The sequence below is a fragment of the Peromyscus maniculatus genome, chromosome 1 (assembly GCF_049852395.1).
Source record: "Peromyscus maniculatus bairdii isolate BWxNUB_F1_BW_parent chromosome 1, HU_Pman_BW_mat_3.1, whole genome shotgun sequence".
Lineage (NCBI taxonomy): Eukaryota > Metazoa > Chordata > Mammalia > Rodentia > Cricetidae > Peromyscus > Peromyscus maniculatus.
Window position 1 is genome coordinate 92022742 of NC_134852.1, and position 27295 is coordinate 92050036.

General features: G+C 48.1%; 1 protein-coding gene across 1 annotated transcript in view; it reads right to left on the reverse strand.

The window, feature by feature from the left end:
* Iqgap1 (IQ motif containing GTPase activating protein 1) overlaps positions 1-27295 on the reverse strand; it is a 102392-nt gene that overhangs the window by 16277 nt on the left and 58820 nt on the right. The window contains exons 15-31 of the mRNA XM_006969991.4: positions 25541-25704; positions 19304-19394; positions 18967-19134; positions 18186-18328; positions 14674-14844; positions 13909-13992; positions 13749-13820; positions 13587-13656; positions 13018-13226; positions 10253-10408; positions 9539-9702; positions 7925-8149; positions 3904-4044; positions 3728-3812; positions 2463-2695; positions 1528-1660; positions 186-288 (exon numbers count right to left, since the gene is read on the reverse strand). Of these exons, the coding sequence (XP_006970053.2) occupies positions 186-288; positions 1528-1660; positions 2463-2695; positions 3728-3812; positions 3904-4044; positions 7925-8149; positions 9539-9702; positions 10253-10408; positions 13018-13226; positions 13587-13656; positions 13749-13820; positions 13909-13992; positions 14674-14844; positions 18186-18328; positions 18967-19134; positions 19304-19394; positions 25541-25704 (2412 nt within the window). The remainder of the gene's footprint in view (positions 1-185; positions 289-1527; positions 1661-2462; positions 2696-3727; positions 3813-3903; positions 4045-7924; positions 8150-9538; positions 9703-10252; positions 10409-13017; positions 13227-13586; positions 13657-13748; positions 13821-13908; positions 13993-14673; positions 14845-18185; positions 18329-18966; positions 19135-19303; positions 19395-25540; positions 25705-27295) is intronic.

Sequence of the window (27295 nt, forward strand, 5' to 3'; positions counted from 1 at the left end):
TATGATTATTTTTGTCTTTGTATTTGAAAGTATGTGTTTCACTGGACGCAGCTGCTCACAGATTGGGGCCTACATTGCTTCTGTCTCCCACAGAGTATCTAGAATTTGATACAGGGCAAAATCAGAGACAATGATCTCTGCCAGGTTCCCCTCTCAGCTTCTTAGAAGCTAATTAAGAACATTACCTATCAGGGACTCAATGGTGGGCACCTCGCCAAGGTCGTCCAGCAGTTCGTGGATGGGGTCATTGTGCTCCGGAGCAATGGCATCCTGATGGTCCAGCAGGAGCTGCAAGGACACAGTGATTGACCCCCGTTCACCCTCAACCCTCTGTCCCCAGTGGCAAGGCCCAACAGGGATCTGCACGAGAGGCCAGACAACAAGACCACCACACCCAAACACAAACAGGTTAACCTAGTCAAGAGCAGGAGGGACCAAGCAGCACACTGAACTTCACGGAGCGGCGTGCACTGTGAAACACCGGGGAATCCTGGCCTTGCTCCCTCCTGATTTAAATCCTCCCAGGTAAGCAAGTCACAGGACACAGACTCAATTCATCTCTACACCCAACAAGCACCAATACAACGACATACTGAGAATTACTCAGGGTTCTGGGGACATAGCTTGTTTTGGTTGTTTTTGCTTTGTGTTATTGTTTTCTACTGCCAGGTTTTAAACTCTGCCAATGTACAGTCTTTTAATTCAGAAAAGAAGCCTTAAGACATTATCTTAGTACCATGCAACCAAGCCTCATGCAGGCTACTATCCCAGCTAATGTCCTCATGAATGTACTACTGCTTGATGTACAGTCCCGGAGGGAGAAGGAAATTGTGCCTGAAAAATCTGCAGAAACAGGGAGCTTTCAAAGGAAAACTCCACAGGCACAGAGGAGGAGGAGGAGCTGGTGCTCTAGGCCATGTAATAGGAGTAAGGCAGTCGGCTGGTTATAGAGGATTTATCAGGCCACTAAGACAGTGCTCACAAGGCACTTTCTGGAGTCCATTCCTAGGGATTCTGGGTCAGGACACCTGTCATATGTCTGGCAAACATCACTTTTCAATGTCAGCATGGATGATTCTGAAGCAGGTGGCTTGGGGTAACTTGCAGAGCAGCAGACATGTCAAATATGAAGCAGAGCTGGGGTGTGGCTCAAAGACAGAGCATGTAGCACAGACAAGACCCTGAATTTGATTCCCGACACCACCAAAGAGCAGCAATAGAAAAGAAAGAGAAAACACAAGGGACTGTGGTCAGTTAAGATGACAGCTAAGTACAGGAGGTGATGGCGCACGCCTTTAATCCCAGCACTCAGGAGGCAGAGGCAGGCAGATCTCTGAGTTCAAGGCCAGCCTGGACTTCAGAGTGAGTTCCAGGACAGCCAGGGCTACACAGAGAAACCCTGTCTTGAAAAACACAAAACAAGATCACAGCAAAATGAGACACCTGGCCATCAGAGAGGAAACAGGTGCCAGGGAAGGTAATTAAAGGCAGTGTGATGAAATTAAGTAATTAAGGGGAAACACTTACAGTGTGGGTGTTGATGATTTCGCCAATGGAAATGTAGATTACCGGCTTGGTGAGGGTGACTAGGTCAGAATACTCATCCACGTTAAATTTATCCTGCAGCTCTGGGACGTCGCAAGCAGTTTGGAAAAACCGTCTGAAAATAAGCAGCAGCAGGTGGTGTTGGCATGCAAGCTGTGGGGAGGGCACTCAGACCTTCCCAGCTCCAGCCGTGTCCAGCTGTGGGGAGGCCACTCAGACCTTCCCAGCTCCAGCCGTGTCCAGCTGTGGGGAGGGCACTCAGACCTTCCCAGCTCCAGCCGTGTCCAGCTGTGGGGAGGGCACTCAGACCTTCCCAGCTCCAGCCGTGTCCAGCTGTGGGGAGGGCACTCAGACCTTCCCAGCTCCAGCCGTGTCCAGCTGTGGGGAGGGCACTCAGACCTTCCCAGCTCCGGCCGTGCCCAGACAGTAACAGCCAAGACAACGACATTCGAGAAAAATGGCCACATGTGTGCTGTTCCAATCCTGCCTGGCAGCCGTGGGACCCTGACACCTAGTTCTCGGGCCAGTTTTGTTTCCACCCAAAGAATCACTCAACCAGCCAGGCGGGGGTGGCGCACACCGTTAGTCCCAGCACTCAGGAGGCAGAGGCAGAGGCAGGCAGATCTCTTCGTTTGAGGCCAGCCTGGTCTAGAGAGAGAGTTCCAGGACTACACAAAGAAACCCTGTTTTGGAAAACAAAATAAAAACAAACAAACAAACAAAAAACCCACAACATAAAACAGACAAACAAACAAACAAACAAACAACTCCCCCACAACAACAACAAAGAAACACAAAACTCTCCCCTAGAGAGACCATCTCTCAGTTCATTTTGTGAGGTCAACATTACCCTTATACCAAACACAGACAAAGTATTATAAAAGGCTGGGTTATGTTTTGTCTACTTTGCCCCTTACCTGAATTTCTGGTAGGACTGAGAAAGATACTCATTAATGATGCTTAAGTGGGCATTATCGCCCAGAAACATCTTATTGGAAGCCGCGTGCTGGAGCATCTTTGCAATGGAGCCCAGATTTCTGCGCTGGTCTGTGGTGAGCTGGCCCCCTGCTGACAGGTCAATGATGTCGAAGGCATCGGGAGCAACGATAGCCGGGTTCATGTATCGGTAGTAAAGCAAGTTACCAATAATCTGAAACAGAAACACGGGCACTGAAGAGCACCCTGCTAAGGAAGCCGCACGTGACTTTGCTAGCAATGAAAAGGAGAAAATGCAGTCCTGTGAGGAAAAGGGAAACAAAAAATACACGCCAACATGCATACATGCACATACACTTTCCTTCAAGACCTAGAATTCAAAATAAATAAATGAAAAAATTCTGGGGTGTATGGGGGAACAAGAGAACTGAAAACTACTACCAGGATGGATGAAAGAATGGATTCAGAAGGTATAAGTGACACTTAAGCTGTGTGATCCAACAGGCCAGGGCATCTTTTGTTCCCACGTGACAGGAGCAGCTCAGGCTGCTGCTATCCACCTGCACTTTTGGGTTTCATGGGTGGGCTCTTAGGAAGCTATGGCACACAGCGAAAGCCAATCCTTAAGATGGCCTATCTAGCACAATGCCATCCGTCCAACCCCACCATCCACATGCTGCAGACTGCAAAGGCCAAGGGCATGCCTCTGAAATAAGATTCACTCAACACGCATCTCTTCCACAGGAGAACTCAAGGACAATCATGGCATCTCCCCTAGAGCTCCAGAAAAAAATAAAATTAATTCACCTGAACAGAAAGTCTAGAATCGAGGCCTCACTGTAGGAAAGCAGAGAACTAGGAGAGAGAAGAGAAAAGCGTTCAGATTAAAAAAATAAAAGTAAATAAATAGAAAGAGAACAGCCAGTAGGAAGAGACAGCAGCGAAGCCTTAGCAGGGCCACCGCGCTTGCTGCTATTCGCCTGGCCACCAGGAGAGGGAGCAATGCTTCCGAGGAAAGAGAACTCGGGGAAAATCCCACTTCCTATGCTCACTCAGTGTGTGCCTTCCCAGCGAACAGAAACTGATCAAAAAGGCTGTCGTCTTCTATTTACAGCCGCTTTTGAGGCTCACAGCCAAGGAGAGCCGCGCCAGAACTGACACTCAGGTCTACGGTCAGGACTAGGTTTCTAGGCGGCCTCTAGCGGCTCTGAGGAGGGCAGGGATCCACCAGTTTTCAGATTCTTACCTTCAGCAGCTCGTCCTCACCAGCGTCAGGGAACTTCTCATGCAGCGAATCCTTCAGCACTTTGGCAATGAAGCGCATCCCATAACTGGGGGATGGACAAAACAGAGAAGGTCAGGGCCACAGCGAACACCATCAATGCCAGGCTGTATTCGGGGGTCATAACTGATGGTACTCACGGGATTTTGTCTACAGAGCTGATGATGGCTGAGAGGAATTTGTCTGTCACGGCCCTCATGTTCCTGATGGAGTTGTCTAGCCTTGTCTTCACTTCTTCATGAGACAAGGCTTGTTCAGGGGTCACATCATAGGGCAGTTTGCTAAGAAGACAGAAATGACCCCCAGCAATGTTAGACCAATGCCCAAGATAGCTCAAGGCAGGAAACTCATCTTTTATAACTAGAAAGACCCAGAAGGTTGAGCTAACTTAAGTTGCTCTGCACAGAGCTGGTAAAAGCTAGGGCTAAGATTTGAACTTGGGTTTTCAACTGTGAATTGGATGTCTTCTGTGTCAGGCACTCTGATAAGCACTTGGAGACAGTTAAGTACTGAAGACATCACATCTGTCGAGTCTCTCACGGCAGCAGAGGCATATAAGCAGTGATCATAAACATACTGTGTGGGCTCCAGGCTAGCTCAGTGATGCAGCACTTACCCAGCATACCCAAGGCCCGGGTTAATCCCCACAATGAAGAAAGACAACGTGCTGTGGGCCACAGGCGGAGCCTCTACTCAGACTAGAGAAAGGAAGGAAAGCTCCCAACCCCAGGGACAGACAGACACCTCAGCTCAAGAAAACGGAGGTGAAGGGTCTTCTAGGAGGGACGTCTACACACACACACACACACACACACACACACACACACACACACACACACACACACACACGGAGAACAGACGGGAGAGAAACAAGGGTGAAAAGGCTACGGTATGTGGTCAGGCCCCGGAGGATCCTAGACACCTGCTAAGTCTGGGTTCCGAGGTTCTGGAGGATCGAGATGTCTCAGCAGGTGAAAGGGCCTGTCATGCAAGTCTGGAGACTCGAGTTTGGTCCCCAGAACCCACAGAAGGGTGGAAACCTCACAAAGTTGTCCTCTGTCCTCCACATACTCCCTTACCCCCAACACAGACACACACACACACACACACACACAGTTTAAAGAAAGTTCTACATTGTGAGGAAAGATTGCCCTAGCTCAGCACAAGGAATTAAAGATGGACAGACAGACACAGACGAGGGATGTGGAAACTGGAGTCCCGCTTGATCCAGGGAAGATAAGTATCAACAAAGATGTAGGTGTAACAATGGAGACCAAGAAGGTCCATGGGACTGAAGAGGCGCAGCCCAGCCGACAGCACTGGGTACCCCTGATGTTAGAGGAGGCAGGCAGATACAGAACTGAAGGAGAACAGTTAGTCAGAAGAGGCAGGCGTCAGAGGCTGAGGGTAGGGCCGGTGGCAGACACCAAGCCCCGGGTTCAAACCCCAACACCACATAAATCAGGCTCTCTAGTGCATGCTTGGGAGGTGGAGGTGGAAGGGTCAAGAGTTCATAGTCATCGAATTTAAGGCCAGCCTGGGATGCATAAGGACTTGTCCAAAAGACAGAAAAGAAAAGGACCGGCTGGCACGAGAGTAACAGATGTGCTACAACATGGGCCACACTTAACAGGGGGAAATAAAGACACCGAGTTGAGAGACAGAAAAGGCTTCTGGTACTTTCAAAGCTAAAAAAAAAAAAAAAAAAAGTGATGACTATCTTAGATTATCCAAGTGGTCCCTAAATATAAACCAGGTGACCTGATAAGAGAGAGACAGAGAGAGAGTTAGTATACAGGGGAGGAGAGCAGCCAGGGAGGAAGAGAATATAGTCATGTGGTCACAAGTTAAGCAGTGCCAAAGGCACCAGAATTGAAGCCAAGGAAAGGATGTATGGTGAGTTGGTTCCAGTCGCCATGGCAAAGCAAGACAAGCAGACGGAGCACAATGCCATAGCACACTGAATGACAGCCAGTACGGGACTGTAATTTATGATGGTAAGCTACGTTGTCTCTTTTATTCCAGTCAAGGTCACCGTAACCTCACATGTTTGTTGGGAGAGTGGGTCAGTGGCAGAGCGCTGTCTACCATGTACAAGGTCCTGGGTTTGATCCTCAGCACTGTACAAAAGTTAATAAATAAAACAAAAATAGTAACAAGCCAAAGAATCCAAACCACAAAGGCCAGTGGTTGTGGTCAGAGAAAAGAATACCGAGAAGAAGAGGAACTTCTTTTTTTTGTTTTGTTTTGTTTTTTTTGGAACAGGGTTTCTCTGTGTAGCCCTGGCTGTCCTGGAACTTGCTCTTTAGACCAGGCTGGCCTCTGCCTCCCAAGTGCTGGGACTAAAAGCATGCGCCACCACCGCGTGGCTCAAGGAGAGGGAAAATTTAAGGATATAGAGATGATACTTCTCCTTAAGAGGTGACAAGGTCCGAGTCTGCTGTATTGGGTGATTAACTAGATAGGAAAATGTGGGGGAGGGGGAGGGGCATGGTGCTTACATGCTGGGTGGCTCTCCATGCCTCATAGGTACTAGTACTGAAAAAACAACCACTATTTCCATTTTGTGAAAATCAGGAGACACAGTTTCTTATCCTGAACTGGCCAGTGGAATTCTGATTTGTAGATGACAGACTCAATTAATTGATCATCTAAGGAAGTAACTTAGTAACCTCGAGCGTTCAGGGAGCTGCTATCTAAGATGGCCTGGGGAGAGGCCAAACTTCCCAGAAAAAGATGGTGGAGAGGTAGAGCTGAGAGCTGACCTGAGTGGTTCTTCCCCAGCACCAGAAAGGAAAAAGAAAAAGACAGGCAAAGACTGCCATCCCGGTGACAGACTTACAGGACACTAAAATCAACAGCGACACAGAAGATTTTGTTACTGGTCTGTAAAGGACACATTTCTGCAGCTAACTTTGCCTCAGCCCCCAAAGCGCTGGCTTTCCGTGTTCGAACCACCATGCCCGGCTTGCAGGCTGAAGGAAAAAGGTGTGCAAAGCTACTCCAGCAGGCCCCAGCGAGCTACCTGCTGTCCAACCCGCCCCAAAGGAAAACAGACTGAGCTGCTCACTGGTCTCTGGTGCCCACTCCACCTGTGTAAAGCCAAACGCAGCGCGGCTCCTCAACTTCCTGTTCCCAGCATTACCCACGATGGATTGCCAAGCCTTTGCTTTAGATCTCTTTCTGGTGGTTGGAGTTCACTCCGGCGGACTCAGCTCCCCAAACACATGCGTTCTTTTGGCTCAGCCCTCCGTACCCAGGCACAGGTCACCATCCACCCACAGCCTTTCCCCCACCCCGATCTGCACGAGCGGTCCCCTTCAACTGCTCCAGCGGGGAGGTCCTAGGCCCCCCACCGCAGGGCAGTGCACATGCACATTGTGCACCCAGCCCTACTCATCATCGTGTCCTCTAGGTCCAGTTACAAGTCCTGCCTCGGCAGACGGTTGTCCCTAACCACTGCCTACATCGGCGCTCTCCTCTACTCCGGCAGAAGACCTTACAAAGAGCCTTGAAAACCTTCCCTCGATTGTGATTTTTATTTACCTGTGTGCTAGCTCTTCAGCAATGAACTATGAAGGGGTAAGGGAGTGAGCTGTGTCATCACTGTTACAGTTTTTATCATTTCTCTCTTTTTATTGTTATGGGGAGAATCAGAGGGCAACTCTGTTGGGGTTGGTTCTCTCCACTTTTACATGGACTCTAGAGATGGAATTCAGTTCTCCAGGACTGCACAGGAAAAGCCTTTACCACTGAGCTCTCTCGCCCACGCCTCCTTGTTCACTATTGTTTTATTCTACATGTATCTAATAGTGCCGGTATATAACAAACACTCAATAAATATTTGCCTACTAAGGGAATTATCAATTTAAATCACTGTTCTCAAAGGAAAAGTTGTGTGTGTGTGTGTGTGTGTGTGTGTGTGTGTGTGTGTGTGTGTGTGCTTCCTTTTTAGAGACAGAATCTCATATAGTCTATGCTGGCCTGGAACTCACTATGTAGCTATGACTGAGCTTCCTGCCTCCAGATTCCAAACACTGAGATTATAAATGTGCAGGAAAAGTTATTCGAACAATTATTATTGTAAATCAAAAGTGACTGCATTTTAAAAAAGATACAGAGAACGACAAACACACGAAAGGAAAGGTGTTCTGATCATACCTTGCCTCTCCCGTCTGAGACTCCATCTGATTAACCCAAGACTTGTAAATATCCACAGGGTCGGTCTTGATGTTGAGCGATTTGTCATCCATAATCTCCTTCACAACAGGGGCCAAGATCTGTCGGAGGGCATTCTGGCCCCGGGCACCACGGTTGAAACTCACAACCATCTTAATAACCGTAGGGTTTCCTGTCACGATTTCTTGAATCTGATCCACCTTTGACCTATAAGATATCAAACACAAATTAAATTTAAACTTATACCAGAATCTATCAACTTCAAGACACTCTTCTGGAACCAGGTCATGTCTTCCTCTGGAAGCATCTCCTGATAGTCACAGAACTTCCGGTAGCTGCTCACTCAGTTGGGCCCTTCACATTAGGACCAGTACCACAATATCACTTTTTCCCTGAGTTAAGTTCTCTCTATGTAGCTGAGGCTGGCCTCAAACTCCTGATCTTCCTGCCTCTGCCTCCTGGCAATACTTTTTGTATTTTGTTTGAGACAGGGTCTATGATTTTCTTGCCTCCACCTCTTGAATGCTGAGATTATCGGTAGGCCATCATGCCTGTCCTGCTCTTTCTTTTAAAAATTTCATGTAGTTATTATGCAGAATGTGTGTAGTCAGTTCTCTCTACCATGTGGGTCTGAGGATTGAACTCAGGTCATCAGATGTGGAGACCCACAGACGTTTCCTAGTGAGATCTGAGCTTGCTTTACCCAATAAGGCTCCATAGGGGAATGACTGGACCACGGGTGTGGTTACCAGGTGTTGGGAAGGGTCTGCACTGGGCTGTGCAGTGTGCTTTGGTCTAGCAAGGAGGAGGTCTTTTGCCCCACCCCTTAGTGTTGTTATAAAAAGCCCTTTTGAAGAGACAGAAGGGGCCGGTGGATTTTGATCCAGGTCCTCTTGAGGCTATCCTGTGTTTCTGTCTGTCTCCTCTCCACTGTCTTTCTATCTAAAAGTTTCTTTCTTTTTATCTATCTATCTATCTATCTATCTATCTATCTATCTATCTATCTATCTATTTATTTTATTTTCTAAAAGTGTCTTATTCCTCTCTCCTCCTCGTAGGAACCCTTTAAAAGGCGGCAGCTGGCCTCCCACACTCAGACTTGGCAGCAAGCACTTTGTACCCACTGAGCCATCTTGCCAGCCCCACCTGGCTCTCTTAAGGAGTCACTCATAACTAGAATAACTATATAGTAACAACCGCTAAGAATCAGCTACTGTCGGGCTTGGTTCGGTTGTGGGATTGAAAGGTCTTTCATGCCTCTTGATAGACTAGACAGGGATGGACAGGTGGCCATATTCGGCACAGGAATGCTTTGCAAGGCCCTGAATATGAAGACCCGTTCTGGGCATTAATTCTAATAACTATTAACCTCCTGCTCCGACCTCTAAGATGCTGGGACTTCAGGAGTGCACCATGACACTAGGCAGTTACCAGCACTTCATTCTAGCTATTTTAAAGTGGATATTTTGAAAAGAGTATTTCTCACAAATTGAGACCAAGGAAATGCAAAGGTTAACCTGAGTCTGAACTCTGAGCTTCTCCGGTGATGGGAGAGGCCCGCCCATCCGCCCACCCTGTCCGTCTGTCCTTCCATACTTGATCTCCTCCTGGAGTGCTGTCTTGAAGAGTCTCAGCAGCAAGTACTCTTCTCGCTGGTTGGATGCATAGTTGTACAGTGTGAAGATGACAGAGTCCATGAACTTGGTGGACTTGTTCTGTGGCATCTGAAAGATCAGCTTGGCCAGATAGGTGGGGTTGGTCTGAAATAAAACCAACGGATCAGAAACTTTTAGATAATATAAAGATTGATTTTTCTTTTAATCCATGCTTTTTTATATAATTTTTTTGGAATTATAATTCTGCGATCTTCTCCCCCCGCCAATCCCACCTATATACCCTCCCTTGCTCTCTCAAACTCACGGCCTCTTTTTCTTTCATCGTTGGTATATAAATATATAAATATAACCTGCTCAGTCTGTATAATGTTACTCGTATACATGTTTTCGGGGCTGATCATTCGGTATTAGCTAAGCAGCCGGGGTGCTCTGCCCTGGGGAGACTCTTACTCCTGCTCCCGGGGTTCCTTAACTGCCGTAGTTCTTTGTCTAGGGTTGAGGCTTCTAGAGCTTCCCCTTCCAAGTTCATGCTTTGTAAAACATCAAGGGTCACAATATACAGAAGAACAAGACAGCCCTTCTCATGGCCCTCAGTGGGCGAGCCGGCAAGACTCCTGGAGGGGTCTGTGGGAAGGTTTCCCCACGAGGAAGAACTCAGCTGGGTGTTGCACACCCAACCCCCAGAGCCACTCACCTGCAGTAAGTAGAACAGGTGCTGGTAGGCTTCCAGCTTCTCCCTCTTCTCCTTGCTCAGGGCCTTGAGGCCTCCCCTCTGCTTGTTAATCATCATCATATCAGACAGCTGCTCCTTGTTCTTCTTGGTAAGCTTTTTACTGTGGGAAACCACATCCTACAAACAAGAACGAACACACAACAAAGGTTGGCAGAGCAGAGACGGCGCTTCTGCACCTGTACACCTGCAGGTACCACACTGGCCAGCCCCTCAGACGGCCCATTTTATCCTGTACCCCTGCAGGTACCTCACTGGTCCACCCCTCAGACGGCCCATTTTATCCTGTACCCCTGCAGGTACCTCACTGGCCAACCCTCAGACAGCCTATTTTATCCTGTACCCCTGCAGGTACCTCACTGGTCCACCCCTCAGACGGCCCATTTTATCCTGTACCCCTGCAGGTACCACACTGGCCAGCCCCTCAGACGGCCCATTTTATCCTGTACCCCTGCAGGTACCTCACTGGCCAACCCTTAAACAGCCCATTTTATCCTGGTTTTGGTATCTCAGGCTACTTCTGCCACCTCGGCATGAAGAACCCAAGCCATGGATTTCTCCATGTGGGATCAGAGGGATCAGGAAATCACTTTCTAGGAGTTGATCTTAAAAGCATGACTCTTTCCTTAAAAATAGGGCCGGGTGGTGGTAGCGCATGCCTTTAATCCCAGCACTCGGAAGGCAGAGTCAGGCGGATCTCTATGAGTTTGGGGCCAGCCTGGTCTACAGAACGAGAGCCAGAACAGGCACCAAAACTACACAGGGAAATCCTGTCTCAAAAAACCAAAAAGAAAAAAGAAAAAGAAAAAAAGAAGTTGAAAAATAGGATCTCATTTACCCCAGGCTGGCTTTCAATTTACTATGTAGCTAAAGATGGCCTTGCATTTCTGATCTTCCTGCTTCCATTGTCCAAGTCCAAGAATTAAGGCATGTACCACCACGCCTAGTTTATGTAATATGTGAGGTGAAACTCATGGCTTAAAGTATGCCACCAACTAAGACACATCCCAGCCTTAAAAACATGTCTTCAGGGGTAAAGCTCAGGGGCAGAGTACCTGCCCAGCATGCCTACTATCCCGGCTCAGCTATCACAACAAACAAACAAACTCCTGTCACTCTAACTACTCACGCTATCAAAGCAAAAGATTACAAGGTTGAAGCTGGGTGGTAGTGGCACAAGCCTCTAATTCCAGCACTCTGAGTTCGAGGCCAGCCTGGTCTAGAGAGGGAATTCCAGGACAGCCAGGACTACACAGAGACCCTGTCTCAAAAACGAAACAAACAAACAAACAAAACTTTACAAGGTTGGGTACAATCTGGACAACCTATCAAGGTATCATCACAAAATAAAATTTACAAAAACCCGGTGGGGGGACAGGTAGAGAGTTGGCTATGTGGCTCAGCCTACTGTGGGGGAAGCCCTGGTTCAGTTGCCCAGACCGCCTAAAATGAATAAGCAAGCAAACAAACAGAAGGTTTTAAAAAAGGCGTCTAGGGCTGGAGAGATGGCTCAGCAGTTAAGAGCACTGGCTGCTCTTCCGAGGACCCACATATGATTCCTAACACCCACATGGCAGCTCACAACCATCTGTGATTCCAGTTCCAGGAGATCTGACACCTCCTTCAGGCCTTCTAGGGCACCAACCACACATGTGGCACACAGATATAGAAGCAGGCAAAATACACACATATAAAATAATAAATAAACTAGGGGTGGGGTGGGGTGGGGTGGCCGGTGCCATAGCTCAGCGGGCAACGCGCTTGCTGCTGAGCCTGGCAGCCAGAGTTTGATCCGCAGGTCCCGTATGGTAGAAGGAAATAAGTTGCAACTTGCCCTCTGACCTCCACACGTGCCCAACCCCAAATAAATAATAAGTAAACATCCTGAAGTCAGAAATACCTGAAGTTTAAAACCCTAAAGGATAAAATCCCCCAAAACATAATTCTGGCAAGCAAGTCAGCCAGGCACAGTGGTGAGACTACAGTCCTAGCCATGTGGATGGAGGACGGCCAGATGGCACCTTGAGCTCCGAGTTACCCAGAGACCTTGTCCTAAAACAAACAAGTTCTCCAACTATAGCTGGACACTGACTGGGATGTTGTTTCTAATAAAAACTTAGAACAAAACCTGAATCAGATAACAGAGGGACAAATGAGGTGATTCAGTGAACCAAGACATTCAGACCGGAGTCTAGTCTCTAAGCAAACAAGAATGTAGAACACAAAATGATAGTGGGTGGAAATAGAAGAGGATTAGCTGGAGAAAGTTGGCCTCCACACTTCCAGTTAGACAAGGCTGGCCTCCATATTCCCTGTTAGACAAGGCTGGCCTCCATACTCCTTGTGAGACTAGGTTGGCCTCCACACTCCCTGTTAGACTAGGTTGGCCTCCATACTCCCTGTTAGACAAGGTTGGCCTCCATACTCCTTGTGAGACTAGGTTGGCCTCCACACTCCCTGTTAGACTAGGTTAGCCTCCACACTCCCTGTTAGACTAGGTTGGCCTTCACACTCCCTGTTAGACTAGGTTAGCCTCTACATTCTCTCTTAGACTAGGTTGGCCTCCACACTCCTTGTTAGACTAGGTTAGCCTCCACACTCCCTGTTAGACTAGGTTAGCCTCCACACTCCCTGTTAGACTAGGTTAGCCCCCACATTCCCTCTCAGGAAGAGGGCGGCAGCAGGGAGCAGTACAAAGCGCCCACGCCGACCGAGGCACTAGGCCACACCTGCAGCGTGATCTTGTTCTTCACCAGCAGTCCGATTTTGATGTCCATGAGATTGAGGTCATTCTCCAGCTGCTGGTTGGAACGGATGAGGGTGATGACCTCCTCCCGCATCTTCATAAGGTCAAGCTCCTCCTGAAAGTCCTGGTCACTTTGGTCCAGGAGGTGGACAAACTTTCGGACCACAATCATAGGCGGATCCTCCGCATTGACTGACAAAGCAAATACGAATCAGACGAGGACCCGAGTTACCAGGAAAGACTCTAAGTCTGGGGAAGGGTCAGCACTGTCTTAAAGCTCTCGTGACATGTGGGGTAGTAACACTCAGACCTGAGATGTGCCAAGACAACCACCAAGTGCAGTGCCTTAGTTGTGTTATTTGTTACCACAGGGCTACGTCGGCGAGCAGCAAGACATCTAGCCACATGTTAGCAAAGGGGCTTAATCACAAGTGGCACCCTTCCCCCAGGCCTTGCCTTCAGGACAACCAAAGAGATCCGTGGAGAGTGCCCAGGACCTGAGGGCTCCCAAGCACTGCCTCAACTCTTCACTGCGGAGCCATGGTTACTCACTGAGAGTCTTGTAGTCATCACGAGCTTTGTTTGCCCGAATGAAAGCCTGGATTTTGATAATGTCGTTTATCTGAGGGACAAAGAGGAGATTCCTTTACTCATCTGTCACCAGGGACACAGGACAACCCACCTGACCGGCCTGCTGCACCTGGGGATACTCACGTGATCTCGGAAATACTGCAGGCGATCTCTATAGCGCTTTCTAGCTTGATGCATCCTGGCAAGGGACTGAATCTGTGGGAAGTGGGCCCGGAACTTAGAGGAGGCCTTCTCAACATGTCCCGTGCACCCGCCATGGACAAACCCTGCTGGGCCACCATACCTTCACAACCTCATCTTTGTGGGAGTGCAGGAAAGCCAGCCGGTCTTGATATGCCTTCTTCTGCTTGTATCCTCTCCACTGTGACTAAAGCATCACACCGTATACATGGCATTATTTTCAAAGAATCAGTGACAGTTGAAAAAAATCTCAGCCTGCTCTTCTCCAAGCACATCTTCCTGATGAAGCCGGAGAAGGAAACGCCTCCGCAGGCAAGGACGGCGTGTCTACCTGGAGAACACTACCTCCCTGGCATCACTGGAACACCTCACATGGATTTGTTGGGGGCTTTGGTGCTAGGGACCCAATCTACGGCCTGTTAGCACTGAGCTGTACGCCCAGCCTGTACTTGTCACCACCTTAAAACACAGGCACACCGATTTGTCATCCTTACTGTTATCAAGCAAGGGAGACACACATTAACATACCCATTTCACAGATAAGGACACTGAAGAGACTCCCGATGTCCAGAAGCAATGGAGAGAAATTCCTAATTCAATTTTTCCTGCTATTGTCCCTGAAGCACCATTGTTTTATTTGTTGTGACTATAATACCATCACTAGTACCTCTGCCCACAGACACAGTGAAAGAAAACATGAAGCGCACTCCCTGACGCCTTTTGCCACCACCATTAAGCACAATGATTGTAATTTCACAAACAGGAGGTAACCATCCAGGAGAAAAGAGGTCACAAGAAACACACTCATTCGACTTTAGTGTGACAGTTTATTCCTCCCGTTTGAGAGGCCTGCTTCTGTGTGGAGTACCTGAATGCAGGTGATGGCGGGGATCTGCTTCTTCAGGAAGTTCATCCGGGATCGGAACTCCTGTCGCACTAGGTAGCCACGGCAGCGGGCCTGCAGCTTGGTGACCAGGCCTTCGTTGGCCAGCCAAAGCTGCTCCCGGTTATATGCAGCGGTCACTCCGGAGATGGAGCTCTGGAAACGCATTTGGTGACCGTCAGGGACAAGAGAATGGACACAAAGCCCCCCCCACCCGGAGCACACTCTCCTTCCATTGGAGCCGGTCTTCAGCTGAGTAACGGGCACGAAGACCGCAGGTGTGTCCCCAGGGCCAGGCTGATTTGTTCGTTAATAATTCAATATTAAAGCCAGGCCTTTAGTTCGTTCCTCATGACCCCGTCCCCACTGCTCACGATGCTGGTGAAGAGCCTAGAACTAAAGTGTGCAGGGCACCTGACCACACACACCGGGAAGGGTTTGCTCAGCGGCCTGGAGGGTTTGGGCCAGTACTATAGGTGATGGACAACAAACAAACTTTCCAACAGAGAGATTTATTTTCAGAAAAATGGCGCTGTGATGGGAACAGCTAACAGACTGGAGGAGAGCTGTGCTCACTAGTGCACTGCCACCCCCCACAAACCCCAGGGATTTTTATTTTGCTTTTGAGACCGAGTCTTGGTATGTAGTCTGAGCTGGCCTTTAACTCTTATCATCCTGCTTCAGACTCCCAAGTACTGAGATTACAGGTGTGTATGCATATATATGAGCATGCTCGTGCGCACACACTGCATGCTGGGAAAGAATGTTGAAGTATGTGAATGAGGTGAATTAGAACGCTACTACTGCAATCCCAGTAAGAGGTCCTGGGCTTGAGCCGGGCGGTGGTGGCGCACGCCTTTAATCCCAGCACTCGGGAGGCAGAGCCAGGCCGATCTCTGTGAGTTCGAGGCCAGCCTGGTCTACAGAGCAAGATCCAGGACAGGCACCAAAGCTACACAGAGAAACCCTGTCTTGGAAAAAAAAAAAAAAAAAAAGAGGCCCTGGGCTTGAATGAGGCAGCAGCCACGAGAATGTTTAAGAATATCCACTTATATAATCACCTGCCAATATGCCTTCTCTTTCTTTCCTTAGCACTAGAGACTTTTTTCTAGGTCCTAACATGCACACCAAACACACAGTGAACTGAATGCTTTGGGAAAGCTCCCTCGGGAGAGCTGGGGGCATGCCCTACTGCTTTTCCTCTTCTCTCTGCTTCCTGCCTGGACAGCTACTTCGATGGTTACCGCTCCAAGCAGTCTCTGGGGACGACCTTGAGAATGTTCTAAGGACAGAGCACGAAGACTGGGGCTCCTGGAACTCTGATGGCATGGAGCCACCACCCCTTCCCTGAAGGGCTGAAGTCCAGAATTACCTTCTGGAGAAGGACAAAACAAAACGCAACAAGACCCCTTAACACATCATTTCAGTTTCTGTTCTTCCGTCAAACTGTCTGGGAGATCTGGTTCGAGGGGGCGGGGGTGGGGCGACCTGACGGCGTGGGAAAGGGCTAAGATATGGAGGTGCAGATCTCAGGTGGCTTGACTAAGGTCACGGTCACCGCTTCCTGCCGAGAGTGCCCTCTCTTAACTGCTTACAAGCCCTGTAGGGGAGGGGCGATGCAGGGCTGACAGCTGGATCAGGCAGAAGCAGAAAAGGCAGCAGGAGATTATGAAGGGCATCAGAAGCAGGACATCCACAGAGAACAGCATGGAGATGAACAGAGGGTTTTGCAGACTTCCTAAAGGCACCTGACAATTCAAAGGCTGGTGCCGGATGCTAAAGAAAGCATTTTCACTAAAGACGTCAGACAAAACGCTACTTTGCTGTGAGCTAAGAAGTGGACAGAAATAGAGAAATCTGGGGCGGACTAGCTTTCCAGGCACTTAAGACAGGGTATGAATGTAGCTTAGGTCAAAATGAGAAATCCTACGGGCTTTGCCTTTTCTCTTTTTCTAAAGGGTCTCTCTCTATGTCGCCTTGGCTGTCCTAGAACTCTCTTGGCTGGACTCGAGTTCCACTTGCTTCTGCCTCTAGAGTGGGATTAAAGGCACGTGCCACCATGGCGGCTGCTTTCCTTTTCTCCTGTGTTTTGGGGAAGGAAGACATGACCTGTGTGGGGTCCTTCGGGTGGCTGCAACCACGCTGCCTGGGAACTGGTTAGAAATGTGGACTCCCAGGCTCTGCCTCAGAGCCACAGGATCAACCTCACAACCCTGCACTTCAAATTCAGACAAGTATAATAATGGAAAATATGAGGAGAGGAGTCAAGACTTGCAGGAACCGGGAAGGAAGGCAGCAGACAGTAAGCAATAACACGACGGGAGTTCTACAAGGGAGACACGTCCCTGCTGAGGCTAACAAAGGAGCAAGTGGCCATCCAGGAAGATGAAAGGGGCAGAGTGGGTGGGGTAAGAGATTAAGTCATGGGCTAAAAGCAAGAGAACATCACTGCCCTGTGACGCTGGACCCACATGCCAAGCGCTGTCTGTCTAAGCCTGGCTGTGCCTAGGGAGGTTGGGGAGACTCTCCAAGGCTAGAGATCACTAGATGCAGCCTCCACCCCTCAGCCCAGTGGTCCCTCCCTCACTGCGGCCGCTCCAGCTCCACCTGTCTGTCAGTCAATCAGCTGCATGTGTATCTTTCCTCACACAGTCCTGGTTTTTCCACCCTCAGTGACTCCCGCACTATACACTTTCTGTCTAGAACATTCTTTCCTCTCTTACTCACCTGTTAAAAATGTCACTTCGGCTGCCTTCCCCCAGGACAGAATTAAACTTTCCCCTCACATTTCCATGACCGCCCTGGGCTAGAGCCCCATCTCTGCCTGCCCTCACAGGCTCTCTTCAGAGCCTGACGTTTCCACAGCACTCAAAGGCCAAGAGGCAGAGACAATGGGTCACCAGGTTTTCTTTAAGAACCATACGTGGAGCTCACTGAATTGTGCAACTCAGATGTCTTCAAATTTAGACTTCATCATCTCCCAAACCCCTGAAACACAATTACTCGAAAACAATTCATTCCACAGCCTACATGTGAGTCCAGGACTACTGAGCACAAGTGTAGCTCCTCTGAACTAACACTAGCCCTGAAGCCTTTTCTCTCAGGTCTTTCTTTCTTTTTTTTCTTTCTTTCTTTCTTTCTTCCTTTCTTTCTTTCTTTCTTTCTTTCTTTCTTTCTTTCTTTCTTTCTCTCTCTCTCTCTCTCTCTCTCTCTCTCTCTCTCTCTCTCTCTCTCCTCCCTCCCTCCCTTCCTTCCTTCCTTCCTTCCTTCCTTTTCTTTCTTTCTTTTTTTAAAAGATTTATTTATTTATTATGTATACAGTGTTCTGCCTGCATGCCAGAAGAGGGCGCCAGATCTCATTACAGATGGTTGTGAGCCACCATGTGGTTGCTGGGAATTGAACTCAGGACCTCTGGAAGAGCAGTCAGTGCTCTTAACCTCTGAGCCATCTCTCCAGCCCCTCTCAGACCCTTCTTATGTGAAGAGGGGTGGCCTACCTGGATCTCCTCTCGAGAGAGCTGCACAGAATTCTGCATGAAGTCTGGGGGTTCGTCCCATCCTCCGCCTTGCGTCTCCAGGTTGTGGTAGTAGTAGTACCCGCCTTTCACCCAGTGCTTCACCCATCTGCTGTTGTTGTCCCCTGGCAGAACAGAGAGGGGACATGAAGGGGACCCAGAGCCACACTCCCACACCGATACATCCAACACCAGAGGATTACTCTAGGCAGCTGGGAGAACCTGAACATCTTCCAAAACCTGTTCCTTGGATCTGACAGTGTCCACCAAAGGGCATCTCATGTGTCCACCAAACCTCGGCTAAGTGATGTCTAATTTAGGTCATCCATGTTGTATTATAAAAAGGAATACCTAGGAGGCCCCATCACAGGATCGATCATACTAATAATCTTTTCTTTCAAAGCCTGTAAGAGCTGCAGGTCAGAAAACTATCCTGAGAAGATGGGCGGCCATGCAGCATTGCAGTTCAGGAAGGAGAAAGCTACAAAGCGGTCTCTGCTATGAACTTCTTCCAACTGTCCTCAGATAATCAGAGCTGTGGCATCCTAGGAGAGGTAGGCAAGTCTCTCGATCTTTCCCACACCCTCATGAAACTGGTCTAGTTAACACAGTTGTCTACAAGCGCTCAGAGCTTAGGACTCTTTCCGGAACAGTGAACCTAAAGCCTGCACATCCACACTGAAGCATCTCTCCTTACACTTGTCCCTTCCTCTACATCTGTCTCCTCACAAGCTCGGGATGTACTTACTCCCCCATAACTCACCTGCTGCTAGTCTCTTCTTCTTGGCTTCAGCAAGGTCACTCTGGTATGTTTCCCCACATTCGGGGATGACTCCGTATAAGCCAACATCCGGGGAACGAAGGGCACTCAGAGTTCTGCCAACATCACCGCTGTCTACAGCTTCATTGATGGCAAAGATTCCTAAGGCAACTGTCTCCAAAGAGAATTATTAATGTAGCAGTTTAGAAGGTGCCAACATTCACATGACTTCACCCAACCATACCTGCTAGCCACCTACCTCCTACCCACCAGACCAAAGGCTTAGCGCTCTCACCCTCCACCCAAACATAAACAAAACAATGGCTACATGGATACATACACCTCTGAGCTTCTTGGGTGTCTTTGTTGGACTGCCAGATTCCACCTTGAATTTCATCCAACCATAACACAGCTGACTCATCCTGGGTTTCCTACATGATTAAAAGCAAAACAAAATAGAGCCATGATGTCAGGGTATACGTGATGAGGGCCTTCTGGGACTTGGCTATAGAAGAAGATCCACACACGAGCTGTGGATTAATTGACTGGAAAAAGTTAGGCATCAAAAAACCTGCCCTAGTTGTTGAGCTTGAAGTGTTTAGGAGGCCCCCAGGCAGTGGGACCAGGACCTGTCCCTAGTGCATGAACTGGCTTTTTGGAACCCAGTACCTATGCTGAGACATTTTGCACAGCCTTGGTGCAGGGAGGAGGGGACTGGACCTGCCTCAACTGAATGTACCAGGCCGAGCTGACTCCCCAGGGGAGACCTTGCCTTGGAGGAGGTGGGAATTGGGAGGGTCAGGTGGGAAGGCTGGGGGGTGGGAGGAGGGAAGACAGGGGAATCCGTGGTTGATATGTAAAACGAATAGAAAATCTCTTTTAAAAATGATCTCTTAAAAAACAAAAACAAAAAAAATCCTGCCCTAAGCTAATCGGGAAATGGCTCAGATGCAGGCAGAGGATGAATGAGGACGAAGCCAGCCGTTCAGGAAGTTGACGGCAGCGAGGGAGCAGGAGCAGATACACCAGGAAGGGATCCAGGGGCTTGTACAGTGTGACAAAAGCCAGAGCGTGACTGTTAACACACTGAGTCTAGAAAGCCTCCTTTGCCCTTGACACAGAGGCAGATCCAGTTCTCCACCACGACTGACGCTTTCAAGACTCCGTGCCTTATCTTAAGCGGCTCCTTTTACTCCTCGGATTTAAACCGGGGTGACTGTCCCTGCAGGTGTCACCGACCATGTCTAAACCTTTCTGTGTGTTTTCAGGGTTTTTGTTATTGTTCTGTTTGTTTTTTCTTTGAGAAAGGGTCTCTCTACGCAGCCTGGCTGTCCTGGATTGAGTGCTAGCATTAAAGGTGTGTGCTGCCATGTCCTGCCTAAGCCTTTCATTCTAAATCAGTTGCTAGGAACTAAAAACACATTTCCACACAAAATCATAAATGGTGAAGAGAGAGCCAACCGAACCTGTGCAGCTGAGTTGACCACTGTGGCAGAGGTGATGTAGAACTGGCCCACTTCCTTCTGCTGTAGCTGAACTTTTTAAGCTAACATATAAAGGTTACAATCTGGCACTTTGATACATAGAGCACTTTGTTTTATCCACCCCCGTCCTCTCTAGTCCCTTCTTGTTCATCTCCTATCCCCCCTCAAATATTCCTCCCTTCTGCTCTCATGTCACATGTACTGAGGACACAAAATGACCACACACAATCCCCGAGTCCTCAACCTAAGTACTGGAAATGCTAAACATCACCTCCAGCATGAAGCCACGGTGAGCCAGGCACAGGCTTGTGACTACAAAAACTGAGACGTCAACAGCAAGAGGGCAGACGGTCCAAGTCACAGGCTTGTGACTACAAAAACTGAGACGTCAACAGCAAGAGGGCAGACGGTCCAAGTCTGCAGGAGAGGCAGCCAACGAGCCCTCCCCTTATCAAGGCAGAAGCGCTTCCATGGGCTGGAATCCAGCTTCTGCTGGGTCACTGCTAGGCTGATCCCACAGAGATGCCAAGCAGAATCAGCCATCAGCAGAGCCTGGGGCTGAACACTGCCTTCCCCTGCAAGGAGAGACAGAGCTCTGCAAGGATTCTGACCATTCCCAGACCTCTCTCCCTGCCCCGTGCAGGCTAAAGCAAAGAGCTAAATTAAACTTTTCTTCCACACATAATCCGCTAAGAGCCAAGCCATGGAGCTAAGGTATAAAAGGCAAGGAGATGTGAAGAGGCTGGCGTGTCAGGATAGGCTAGCACCGGCTACGAGTGGCTTACACGTAAGGACATATGTGTATACATGCAAGCACATGTGTGTACATGGGAAGAGAGTTTTTAAAGTCACTCATACATAAGAAGAAGCTCCACACATGAGCTGTGGATTAACTGAATGGAAAAAGCCAGGCCTCTACTACCCAGGGACTGGTAATTCATTTTTAGTAAACGCTCCGAAGGCACTAATTTCAAGTCAAGGAAGAAAGAAACAGCGTGGAGAAAAATGGCAGGCTACCTCTTGAGAAACCTCTTACCACAAAGGCAACAAAATGCTGGCCCATAATGGTGAGCGTTAGCTTTTCCAAGCTGCTGAGATGAACTGAAGGCTTGGAACAGACAGCGCTGGCCCAAAGGCAGAATCCCAGCGAGCGAGAGCGAACTCTGTGGCCCACACGTGCTTGCCTTGTCCTCATGTGACCCAGGCAGGGGCTTACCTGGCTGCTCAGCATGACTGACGTAGGGCGACAAAAAAAACATAACACTAACCGAAAATCTAGAGAATGGATATTTAGAGAAAGCTTTGAAAATGTGATGTCTTCCTGGGATGAGAATCTAGGAGGCCACACATAGTGCATGGGAGGAGGATGAGAATTTCTGCAATTGTGAGAGTTGCACAATTCTACCAATACAGGGGAAACACGGGCACACACTTTAAAATGAGGGATTTTATGGTGTGCAAATTATAATCCACTAAAAGCACTGTAAACAAACATGGCGTCCTCTTCCAGAGCTCGCAGCCCTCACCTAGGGGGCTGGCTGCCCCGGGGAGTCCAAGCTTGAAGAGAAAGCCTGCTGAGGGAGCACAGAGCCCTCAGCAGGGGGCGAGGCTTCACCCCTCCATGGACCCTGGGAATCCTGTGTAATTGTTAGCAAATCACTAGCTGATGAGGCGAGTTTAGTTTTAGTGCATATACATGACAAAGACACTTCACAGAATTCACAAAAGTCACCGGCCAGCTGCAAGAATGGTGGCCTGCACCTGCAATCTCAGGAAACTGAAGCAAAACCCTGTCTCAACAAAAACCAAAGCCCTAAAACCCCAACAAGTGATTTATGAGAGAGAAGAATCTGATTTCTGGAATTACCACATTATCATTAAAATGTGCTAACATAAAATCATCGCCGGGCAGTGGTGGCTCACGCCATTAATCCCAGCACTCTGGAGGCAGAGGCAGGTGGATTTCTGTGAATTCGAGGTCATCCTGGTCTACAGAAGGAGATCCAGGACAGCCAGGAGTAAGCAGAGAAACCCTGTCTCCAAAAATGAAAATAAATACATAAATAAATTAAAAATAAAAATCATCAAAACAAAACGGCAACAACAAAAAATAAGACACAAAGAGACTGGAAAGAACATACACAGCACAATAAATAAATGAAACAAAAACCCCACAAGACAACAGAAGTCATCACTAAAAAGCCTCCCGTTGAACTTGTAGACAAAGACTCAGACCAGCGATTTTATCTAAGTTCGAAGAACTAAGGACTTGTGTCTAGAACTAAAGTGTGGGAACATTACCCCACAGACAAAGAGAAAGCACGTTCTTAAACACACCAAAATGGAGATCCCGGAACTGAAAAAAAAGCGCAATCCCTGAAACAGGACACATGGACTGAACTGCAGACGTGAGTGTGCAGAAGGGGAGAAAGTCAGCTTGAGGACAGGCAGGTCAGTTCCGATGCGCTAGTCAGAAAACTAACAAGAAAAAGGGACGAAAGGGAAGCCCGAGATGTGCTCACTCCATCAGGTTAGCGTCTAATCAACCGCGCTCCCTGACAGGAGAGGAATGCCTGCCGCACCAATCAAAGAACACACCGATGCACCGCAACAAGATCTGTGTTTAAAGTATTGGTCAATCTGTCAGAAACTTCTCTAAGTCGGTAGGGCAGTGTTATCCCTGATCACCACAGACACAGAGACACTGCCAAGCGAACTACAAATTAAATATCTTATGTGGGTTTTTTTAATTGTTTTTGAGGCCATGTCTCATGAGGCCCAAGCTGGCCTTGAACTCACTAAGTAGCTGAGGATGACCATGAATTCCTGATTCTGCTTCCACCTCCTCAGAGCTGGGATTCCAGGCATGTGCCACCCCACCCGGCTACAGACTAAATTTAAATTATGATCTTTTGCTTGCTAAATTTAGAATTTGATGATTATTATTTTTAAAACTATTCCCTAAATGGCTTGTAGGACTTGGAAGCTAAACAGATGCCTAAAAAAAAAGACAATTCTACCCAAAGTGCCATTTACCCACTTGGTCCTGTAATGTTCCGCAAGGATCCTGTAACTTTCGCTTTCTCCTACACCTTTGTGTGTGCGGGGGTGGGGGGGGGTGGGGGGGGGTGATGTTTTGTTTTTTTTCTTTTGGTTTTTTGAAACAGGGTTTCTCTGTGTAGCCTGGGCTTCCCTGGAACTCACTGTGTAGACCAGGCTGGTCTCTAACTCAGAGATCTGCCCACCTCCGAGTGCTGGGATTAAAGGCGTGCGCCACCATGCCCGGCCCTTTCTCCTACTCTTGATGAAGGTTGTAAAGTTATTCCACAGCAAAATGAAATGCTTTACTCCACTCACAGGCTATAACTTGGATAAAGTTATAAAAGTCAGTACATCACGTGATTCTATTTATATGACATGTCCTGGACATAAAATCCATACAACAGGAGAGGGAGAGCTGCACAGGCAGGGGAAGACTGAGCGATGGTGAGGGACTGACTACTAACAGGTACAGGGTTTCTCCTGGGGATGATGAGATTCCCTAAAAGTGACTGAGAGTCACAATTCTACGATTATATTGGGAACCACTGACACATTTTAAAATGGTGAGTTACATGGTATGTGAGTTATATTTCAATAAAAACACTGTAAAGCAGACATGGCATTCTCCACTAAAGCTTAACGTCTATGTGCTGCCTCTGACCCACCACTGGCTGTCCTAAATTTATACATAATTGATTTTTTGTTTTGTTTTGAGGTGTTGGGGAGCGAATGCATGGCCTCATACATATTAAGCATGCACCCCACCACTGAGCTGCACCACCTACATGCATCTACTTACCTGTGGAGGCCCAAATTTACTCAGGGTCAGAGAATCTGAGCTTGCTTTACCCAGCAGGGCTGCATAAGGAGATGATTTGACCACGGGCCTGGTTACCAGGTGTTTGGAAGGGTCTACACTTGGCTGGGCGGTGTGCTTTGATCTTGAAAGAGGGAAGTCTTTTGCCTCACCCTTTGTCATGTTATAAAAAGCCTTTTGAATAAACCTTCAAGGCTGTTGGTTGTTGATCCAGGCCCTCCCGAAGCTATCCTGTGTTTCTGTCTTTCTTCTCGTCTTCCAGATCTCTCTATCTGATATTTTCTTATCCCCTCTCTCCTCCTCCTAAGAACCCTAGAAAAGGTGGGAGTAGGTCAGAGCTGGACTCCCACAGACCCCCACATTTACCAAAAGACATATATTAGAATTCTCATAGACAAACCTTCCAATAAGTCAAGAAATAAGAATCCAGAACTCCCAGAAACAGAAAATAATCATACAACAAGATCATACACAACAATGGTCACATGGATGTCACTAGCATGTTGGACACAGAGGCACACACATGTATGGATGCACTTAACTATAGGGCAAAAGTCAACTGTGGTGTCTGAAATTGGGATAGTGAGGACCACCAAATGGAGAGTGGGTGGGTATGGACAGAAAGAGACATGAGTGAGAGTTTTGGGGTGCTGATAACTCTTGCTATAGAATCTGAATGTCAATCACACAGGTGCACTCATTTCTGAAAGTTTATACAACTGAATACTTCACATGACTTGTCTTTCTCAGGATCTTACATTTCAATTACTCTGAACAGTATCAGCAAGGATCGGGGGTGAGGGGGTAGAGGTGGGAGGGAGAGCCAATCAAAACTACGTATTTACAAAACTGCCATGAAGAGACTTGCCACTTTGGAAGCTAATTAAGAATATTAAATTTGCCGGGCGGTGGTGGCGCACGCCTTTAATCCCAGCACTTGGGAGGCAGAGGCAGGCGGATCTCTGTGAGTTTGAGGCCAGCCTGGGCTACCAAGTGAGTCCCAGGAAAGGTGCAAAGCTACACAGAGAAACCCTGTCTCGGGGAAAAAAAAAAAAAAAAAAAGAATATTAAATTTAATTTAAAAAAGAATTTTGCCAAAGAGACATATCCAAGGGAGGAACATGAGTTCCCAGAAGGTGAAGGGTTTGTCTCTCCTGAGTCTCTCCAGGGCCAATGATGGGACAGGTGACATGGCTGTGCCCACCTTTGCTCCCAATCAGAACACTCTGCTCACCTGGGCCTTTTCTCGCTTTGCTCTGATCAGTGTGTCTTGATAATGCTGCGCCACTTCCGCAAGGACCCCCTCCAGTTTAGCTGCAGGAATCTGCAAGGCCTGCAGAGTCTTCTGAGCGTCCCCTTCATCCAAGGCTTCATTAATTAAACCGATGGCCAAAATCCCTAAATACAGAGAAAAAGTTAGTTTTTATCTAAGAAATTTAGAAACAAATCAACCCAATAATCTCAGCTACTCAGGAGAAGAGAATCATGTGAGCCCACAAGTTTAAGACCAGCAAGACACGGTACAAACTCCATAAACTCACCTAAGAGTAATCATGATTCAAACCACAATTGCACAGCACTGTATTTCAAAAGCATCTTTTAGTTATTTCATCTAAACTCCCTCATCCTACCCATTCCTACAGGAGGCTCGGGTTCTTTTGTTTCATTTTCAATGCATTAATTTAAGTGGTGGACTTGTGCTTTTGTTTCAGACAGTCTCACTGTGAGGTTCAGGCTGGCTTTAATGACCAGGCCTCCTGAATGCTGAGATTCCAAACCTGGCCACCACATGCTGAGGAAGTGATGAGGGTCAATCAAACCGGCTCCACAGCTTTCAGAAACATTCAGATGTGCAATCAAAATCATTCATCATTTTTTCTGAATGGAACAGGAGGCTTGGGGACCTCCTCCCTAGGATCACACAACAAATTAGAGGCAGATGAAGACCTAAGCCCAGGATTGCCCATTCCAGGCCCTTCCCACCAATCACCTGAGTGTTTCTCACAGAGAAAACAAACTAAAATTGGAAACACCCACTCAGGCAGCTAGGCTGCTTTGGGGAGGACTCTGCTGGATGTTGCAGCATTTGGCTGGTTTCTGAGAGGAAGCCTGGAATGTCCTGAAGGACAGGGCACCTGTCTTTTACGGAAGTTCCTCCCACCACACCTGAAGGCGTGCCAATGGAGACATCTTAGGTGGGCCTCAGGGCAGTTTCAGGATGGGGCTGGCCATGCCCCATGTAAGACACGGCTTAAAGTCATGCAGTATCAGCCCAGCCTCCTGATTATCAGAGACATGGCCAATTCAGCCAACTGTGTATAGGTAAGGAAGTCAATTCTGGATTCCCGAAGCTCAGGTGAGCGTCCCTGCTCAGTGACATTAGCTTGAGGACCACACATCCCAACAGCAGACAGTCCCTGGCTCTCCCCCTTTGCCTCCTGATTTATACCCTTTATAACCCCACTATAATCCCAAGTCTAGGACGATTCCGATTTCTCAGAGCCATTCCGGCAAACCATTAACCCCCCACTCTGTTCAGAAGTGAGACCCAGCCCGAGCTTGCGGATCATGTCTGACAAGGAGGGGTCTTGTGGGGACCGTGCCCTCAACCTGTGTTAGATGACACAATTCAGGCATTTATGGTAGAACCACTTGTTATAGCCATCTTACAGCTATAACAGATCATGTAAATTCACCTCCCCAAAATGTGTTTATAAGATACGTACCCAACTATAATAACTGTCTGGTGTACTGAAAATAGTAGGCAACCATAGCTGTTTGAGATGTGTGTGTGCATATGTGTGTGTGTGTGTGCATGTGTGTGTGCCTGTGTGTGCGTGTGTGTGTCTGAAATATACAGATATATACATTTCAATATTTCATTCAAAAGCCTTGGAGGAGCGATATTTAGAACCAGCTTGTGGTGTGTGTATGTGTTTATGTGTGTTCCGTGGGTCTGTGCCAGTTGCGCATGTGGGAGTATGCGGGC